Source organism: Berghia stephanieae, chromosome 6 (genome assembly GCF_034508935.2).
Source record: "Berghia stephanieae isolate SIO BIC M18660-M18661 chromosome 6, UCSD_Bste_1.3, whole genome shotgun sequence".
Taxonomy (NCBI): Eukaryota; Metazoa; Mollusca; class Gastropoda; order Nudibranchia; family Aeolidiidae; genus Berghia; species Berghia stephanieae.
This window is the reverse complement of record NC_088365.1, coordinates 14,851,474-14,859,710: the sequence shown is the minus strand read 5'-3', so window position 1 is coordinate 14,859,710 and position 8,237 is coordinate 14,851,474. Positions and strand designations below refer to the sequence as shown.

The following is an 8,237-nucleotide window of genomic DNA, read 5'->3' as shown; positions in this document are numbered from 1 at the left end:
TACAATAAAAATATTTTTACATAATGTTACGTTTCATATCATTGATACGACTAAGCGTGATTTTATTATCATTATTACAACTACAAAAAAAAAAGTAAAATGTTTCATTTCATTCACCGGAGAAAGCAACCACTGTAGAATACGAGTAAAATGAATAACCCCATGAGGTTCTTTCGTATTGTCCTTTTTTCTACCCATCCATCGAGTCTCCGGTCGTCCCTTTTTCCTCTTTCCTTCTAATTGTTTATCTAATAGTTTCTTTCAATTTTCACGTGTATTGCTGATAGAATGATTTCGAACGCCGTTAGGTGATTCATATTTTAAACATTAGAATAATATAATAGGGGACAGCGTGGCTCAGCGGTAAGGTCTTTGCTTCGTACCCAAAAGGTACGGAGTTCGACTACCCGTACCGTTGTGTGGCAAGTCATCTAGCCCTAGCTCACTTGGCGGCGCTGCACTGCGGCTGACGCCTGGGTTATTCCAGTCTTCCCTTGGAATAGACCCTAGAGACAAATTTCCCCTATGGGATGAATAAAGGGAATTTTTATTTTTTTAATTTCTATTATTTTAAGATACAATACTACGTCATCAATAGCATTTCCACATCACCGTTTGTTTCAGGACAATTGTTAATAATGCTATCATCCCTATCAGTATAATATATCTTCTCCCTCCTCTCCTCACTGACTTTCAAATTTCCAATTTTTAAAATATCAGGCGATGTACGAAAGTGTTAAAGAGGGAGATATCGATGCTTTCGAAGATTGCTTGGACCTACCCAATGCTGACATCAACATGACTTGGGTATGAATCGTCCTCGTCGTCGTCGTCATCATCATCATCATCTTCTTCTTCTTCTTCTTCTTCTTCTCCTTCTTCTTCTCCTTCTTCTTCTTCTGTTTTTTTCTTCATCATCATCATCACCGTCACATGATTACCAAAACCACAATAATTAATCGCTAATGATGACAAAATAGGGTATGGAGAGGTGTCAGATGAAAACAGAGAATAAAAAGTCACGGGATCAGTATCAAACTCAGGATCCAGTTGACACGACACCCTACGCCTGACTGAGAGAGAGAGAGAGAGAGAGAGAGAGAGAGAGAGAGAGAGAGAGAGAGAGAGAGAGAACAACGAGCGGTCGCACTATTTTCATCTGGCTCTTCTCCATACTCTATTTTTTCTCATCATTATTGATACAAGTACCCGCTCCACACTTTTTCTGAATTTTATTCAACCCAATATCGGAGGTATTCCACGTGTGTCTTATTTGTTTATTTATATGTTACCATGTCTTGTTTCATACAGAGAAGAGTGCATAGCTTAATTTGCTCGCTTGGTGTAGAAAGTTTGTCAAACCAGCCTCGTTGTGATCCCTTAACTCTTTAAGTAGTTAAGAGAAGAGAGGCGCATGATGGGTACTGAGTTTGATAGCCATATTATTTTTGTGTGGCTGGATGGCTCAGTCGGTAGTGCGACCGCTTGCTGATCTCTCTCTCTCTCTCTCTCTCTCTCTCTCTCTCTCTCTCTCTCTCTCTCTCTCTCTCTCTCTCTCTCTCTCTCTCTTTCAGCCAGAGGGAGGGGGTCGTGTCACTACTCTTCAACTTTCGTAACGTCACTTCCTTCCTAATGACTCAAGGTAACTTTGTAACACTGGCTCTAAACTATCAGAACAATGGCGGACGCCCGTATGAAATATTTCCCCGGCGAGCATAAAAGCGTATCCAGAGGGGAAAAAAACCCCATAAATTTGATCATGTTTTGACTTTTACACATTCTGATCACAAGGCATATGAAAAGTTCTAGCCAGCATGAAGAATAAAAAGTAATGATTTTCTTTGTTTAGAACCAAGATGGCCGCCGTTGCCGGGAGGCGTGACATCAGACTACTGAATCCAATTGGATCCTGAGTTTGACATTGACCCCATGATTTTCTATTGTTTTCATCTGATACTTCTCTATACCCTATTTTTATCATCATTATTGATACAATTGCCCGCTCCGCACTTTTTCTGAATCTTATTCAACCATTTTCATTACAGTTCCGAGAGAATCTGTTGATGGCAGCAATAAGAGCGGGCCAGACAGAAATGGCCGAATTCCTGGTGGACAACGGAGTGGATCATACTTACACCACATCAAGAATGGTAAGTTTCTACGTCATCAAGGGTGTGATTTAAGATGGGTTTTTTTTTTGAAAATTTCGAGTAGGCTTATAATTGCTGTCTTATTCATATAGAGTATTTGTGTGTCATTGTGATGTTTAATTCAGATCGTATTTATTAGTATTTTGATTTTTTATGTCCATTCTCACACATGTAAAAAATTGATGTACATATTAATATAATATTTTAAAGATTTTGATTGTAATTTTATAAGTTACAAGTTGTCAAAGTTTACCACCAGCACCCTTTTTTCATTTCCACCCGATATTCCATATATAAACATACTGTAATCTTTTCACATAGTTAAACTCAGTGGCGGTTCTAGCCTATTTATAGTGGTGGGGCAAAGATGATTCGGTCATATATATATATATATATATATATATATATATATATATATATATATATATATATATATATTTCAACTTTAAAAAAAATAAAATATTTCAACCACAAATAATCACATTCACAATGAAATGACAATACCAGTAGATTTTAATTATTCCAAACGTAATCAAAAATGAATCACGAAAGAGAATACAACAAAAAAAAATAAAGCGACGAGACAAAATGCGACAACACCTTGACAATACAAGTCTATTTCGTTCACTCGAAAAATTAAAGAGATGCTTTAATCCCTCAACGGCGAGATTGATATTTCTGTTACATTTTCAGAAGTACGTAGTAACTTTAAAGTTTTCATCGAGAAGCAACAACCGCGATATGACTCGAGTTTCATTCAGAGCTCAAATTGCATCATTTTTACTGCTCTCTTGGTGGTTAGAATGATTGTGCCGGTGGTGGTAGTGGTTGGAATAATGGTAGCGGTGGTGGTGGGTGGGGAGGAGGAGGAGGAGGAGGAGGAGGAGGAGGAGGAGGAGGAAGAGGAGACGGTGAGGGAGGATGTAATTATGGTGGTGGTTTTGGTGGTGCTGTTGGTTAGAATGATAGTTGTGGAGACGATGACGAAAATTATATGATGATGTTGATATTGTTTTTATTGCTATTGTAGTACTTGTTGTTAATGTTGTTGTTGTTGTTAATGATGATGATAATGATGGCAACGACGATGTCGTTGACAATGATGATTACCGTACGATATTACAAAGTTTATTCAATCTTAGGCTTTCGCCATTAAATCATACACTTTGATGACAACATACATGAAATTTAGGCTTTCGCCATTAAATCATACAATTTGATGACAACATACATGAAAGTGGAAAAAATGGTAAATGGAACCAACCAAACAATAAATTGATACCATTAATAGCCACAAAAAATACAACAATCGTAATACCACCAATACGTACAATAATAATAATAATAATAATAATAATAATAATAATAATAATAATAATAATAATAATAATAATAATAATAATAATAATAATAATAATAATAATAATAATAACAATAATAATATTACCATCATCATTACTACCACCACCATCACTATTACCACCACCACCATCACCATCATTATTACGTTTCCAATCCGTTTTTCTCGTTTTTTAAAAATTTGATACCTTAATAGACGAAAATTCCGGTGATTTTTTTAAAGGATAGTTAAAATAGCTACGATTTTATTAACCCTGAAAACTACGATTTTTATTTTCCTATTTCAAGTAGGCAGGTCTGCTATGACAAGTATCAGTTCCATAGTCAAAAAAAGACAAATAATAACAAAGTTTACTTAATCTTAGGCTTTCGCCAATAATTCATACAATACAATTAAGACAAAATAATGCTACCAATCTCTCCTCATGCATTCGTTAGACTATAACAATAACGACCGTGTTATCTTTACTCCTTACCCAACCAACCCCTAGCTTCCCACCTCTTCATCGCGAACTATCTTATGTATGTATTAGCTTCAGGACGGGCAAGTACGGAATCTGCCCACCCTTCCTTTAAACGTCTTTATTTCCTCTATAACTTAGTTAGAATTCAACTCTCTCCTTTCTCAGAAGAGTATTTCTCGTATACTAATTCAATTGTTGAGTAAACCAAAATGGCGGTTGTATTTTATAATTTATTTAGTCGTGACTTCTGAATAAAAGTGTTTTATTAGAGGGAATGCAATAGAAAATACATTGTTTTGCAAAAATATTTAGTCTGGCAATAAAAATACAGCGGTAATTATTTTAAGAATTAAAAAAAAGGAACAAATTAATTTGTTTAAAAAACAAAAACAAAAAAAAAAAAAACAAAACAAAAAAAACAAAAAAACAAACAAATAAGACAACAATTTAAATAAATGAATTTTGAGAAGCACTAGAGAAAACGAGAAAAAAAAAGAAATAATTTAAATGGATAAACAAATATATTAAAACAACACAAGTTAATACTAACTTGATATAATATTAGTAAATTGATAAATTTAATTCAATACTGGAACCTTCCCAATGTTATTACATCAATGGTACCAACACAAGTAAGGCAATAAAGAAGAAAAAGTTCGTTTGCCAAAATCTCTTTTTAGTGCTCACTGGTTTATAAGGTGGGCTCATTTGAATTAGCCCGACCTAGAACTAGAGAGGCCAGACAGCAAAATCACCGTCAGGCGACGTGACGATGAGATGACGATGTGGGCGGAGTGGAGTCGTTGGGAAAGGGGGGGGGGGGGGGGGGCTGATAAAAAAGAACAGGAGCGTATCCTGGTTTATGCATTACGGGGTGCATGGTGATTCGCAATCTATCAAATATACATACAAATTGATTTCAGTACGAAGTATCAAGTTTAAGTACTAACTTTTAAAATTATCTAATTTAAACTAGATTATTTCGGACATGGTAATACAGCTTATAACTTGAAAAAACAGGCTGGTATTTGCCCACCCTGCCCATTATTACCAGCCGTCCCTGGTTAAACTGTTTATTTTCATTTTGATAAAAACACAGATTTTTAGTCTCCGGTACATGCAAACATCTAATCTGCCGTCTTAAGGAAAAAGACCCCATATGTGGCCCCATATTACAAGTAAACATATGGTCTTTTCCCTTAAGGCAGTACTCCTACGTGTGGTTATCAAAAAGTCTGATATCCTAATTATATCCACCACCTCGAAACCTCGTTACATACTTACTCCAGTGTCATCTCAAAAAAGGTCGGCTTACGACTGGAAATGGCACGCCATTTTTCCTGGTCTGTACCTGCCAGTCCAGCTCTTGATGTCCTCTAACCATGATCCTGGGGGGACGTCCTCTTGGACCTTTCTCCTTTACTTTTCCTCCGACGATATTTCTTACAGATGGTGTTATTTATGCCGTGTAGTGTGGCCAAAGCATTTCAAGTACCTGGTCTTTTCTGTTTCCAATAATCCCAGGCGCAGGTTGAGAATATTACAGACTGCCTCATTGGCCTTGTTTTTCAGCGTATTCTACTCGTGCATCGAAAACACTTTCCAAATGCATCTATTCGCCCTTCCATGTCTTTATTACGGTATCAAGTCGTGGCTATTTAGATAATGAAGATAATGTTGTTGTTTTTTGGTCAAAATGACGAAACTTGGATTAAGTTTATATGTTTCATTGAGTAGATTGAATATAGTTTCTTAAAGTGCAAAAAAAAAACAAAACAAAAGAACAACAAACAAAAGAAAACAAAACAAAGGCAAAACGTACTCTAACAATATTAAAACAAGTCCACAATTGTGCTCGGTTATCAGTTATCATATAATATACATAAGGGAACTACCATCTAGTGCGCGTCAATGTTCATCTATGTTTGTTTTAATTCCTCAGGCTGTGAGGGAAACACCAGATGGCATCAAGAAGTTCGATTTTTACGAGATGGATTGTCGGCAAATGGCTTTTGAATATGGCCTCGATGACCTTGTATATCTTCTCGATTACCTTCAAGGGAGACTTTTCTCATTTGTACCAGCACCAAAACGATCACCACGCATGCGCCGTCCACCGCCACCTCCCATCACACCAACCGATTCTAACATCGACGAGGGAAACAGTAGCGACGCTGACGTCAGCGATACGTCATCACAGCAATCGCAAGACGAATTGCAAGGCGATGATAATAAGGAATCGGCTATGAAAAAAAGAAAGAAGAAAAAGAAAAAGGGTAAAATAGAAAATAAAAGTATGACGTCAGACAAGGATAGATGTCAAAGTCTAGGTCATGAGGACGACGAGGTGGAAGAGAAAGACAAGACAGCCTGGACCGGAAGTACATTCACAGAGGTGGACTCTGGTAACTACAGCATGGCGAGTAGCAAGTTAAAGAAAGGTATGGTTGAGAAACATAATAAACTTTTGGAGTTGGATTTGGATCAGAAAGACGCCAAAACTAACGAGGATAAAAGAAGTAGCAAGACGAACTCTCCGAGGAAGTCTGCATCGGGGGCAGGGAGCGAAAAAAGTCGAGAGAAGAGCCAAAATGAACAGGACAATAATGATGGTGGACAGGAAGGAGATGAGGGTTTAACGGGGACATCTCGAAGTAAATCAACGTCTGTTTTGTCGCCAGATCTCGGTCCGCCATTGCCCGAGATCCCACACCCTCCCAACGATCTTATCAGGTTTAACCGATCCACCCTGGCTGTTCAGAAGAGTAATGCCTTGCGCAGGTTTTACACTACGCCCCTGAATGAGTCCAATATAGACAGTCCCTTGATGTGGAAGAAAATCTGTACTACAGGAAGTTATGTCATGGAAAGCAAAAATTGGCACAGAGATAAAAATGTTAACAGTACATCACCGAGATCAGGACCTGAACAAGCAGCGTCCTCAGGCATGGTAAATCTTTCAACTGGGAATGAATCAAAATCTATACCAAAGTCGCCATCTTCTTCACGAGTGGTCTCAGCAACATCTTCGGTAACACAACTTTCCAGCACATCATTACAGCCACCTTCATCAGCAGTATCATTGTCCATATCGCCATCATCACTAAATTCACCTTCTCCATCAACTCGACCACCCACAATCTCTTCCCGAATGTCTTCCGCGCCATCGGCCTCCATTTTGAAACAAACTCAAATATCCGGAGACAAGCCCAGTCGTTTTACGCCAGACCCCAGCAAATCTAACTCTACCAGACCTACCATAGCTGGATACATGCGTCCAACGCAAAGCACCATCACCAAAAACAGACTCCATCCACGGTTTGTAGATTCCTACGGCGGTCTAGACTTTCACCACTCGGGTGGGCGGCACCAAATCTTCAGATTAAATCTGAAGTCGGATAAATCAGCAGACCTCAAGGCATCCTCCCCTTCCATTTCACTGACACAATCAACACCTAAACGAAAGCCAAACCCGCAACGTAGAAACCACAACACCATCTCATATAGGTCATAGCCCCCCCCCCCCCCCCACACACACACACACCCTTCAATAAAAAGTAATATTTATCATTTATGTAAATGAAAGATGGTGTTGCCATTTCAGACTATCATTGACAAGGTAATTTGCACTTCCCAATATTGTTTTCAAAAAGATTTTCTAAAAACCCCTCCAAAAAAAAAACAAAAAATAATCCCAAAAAACCCCGGATATATTTGTCCATGAAGTTGTGAACAATCTTCTTTTACTCATTCGTTACCATGCCGTTTTCTTTGAAACTTGGGATGACATTGTTTATTCTTCGACATGCCGTAAAACGAGGACAAAAATAAAATAAACAAGTAAAGCGCTTTAAGCACGTTTAGTGGATATTGCTCTATATAAGAGCTCAAGTTTAAGTTTAATTTTAAAAGTTGAGCAAAAACATCCATTCTTCGCAATCAGTCAGGCGTATAAAGCCAAATAAGATGTCATAATCTAAACTCAAAGTCAAGTATCAGTATCTTGTTCATCCCGGTATTGTTATACCGGATTGAGCTGATGGGTCACATATTATCTTACTTGGCGGGATAACAAAAGTATACACATCTTCATTTTAAAAGATTGTAGGAAGATTATAACCACCGTGTCTACAATATACAATTTAAATCTTTGCCTGGTGCGTCAATCATTCTATATTCCGATTGAGAATATCTAGATGGAATTTCCACCTTTGCACATTGCGGCAAAGAACCCCAAAGCGCAGAGCATCTAAGCTTTGTTGAA

The 8,237-nt window shown here is 37.8% G+C and overlaps 1 protein-coding gene across 1 annotated transcript in view; it reads left to right on the top strand.

Annotated features, from left to right (window-relative positions):
• LOC144974549 (uncharacterized) overlaps positions 1–7,662 on the top strand; it is a 65,445-nt gene extending 57,783 nt beyond the window's left edge. The window contains exons 3-5 of the mRNA XM_078917518.1: positions 721–807; positions 2,046–2,150; positions 5,916–7,662. Coding sequence (XP_078773644.1) covers positions 721–807; positions 2,046–2,150; positions 5,916–7,487 — 1,764 coding nt within the window. The 3' untranslated portion in view covers positions 7,488–7,662. The remainder of the gene's footprint in view (positions 1–720; positions 808–2,045; positions 2,151–5,915) is intronic.
• The last annotated feature ends 575 nt before the right edge of the window (positions 7,663–8,237 follow it).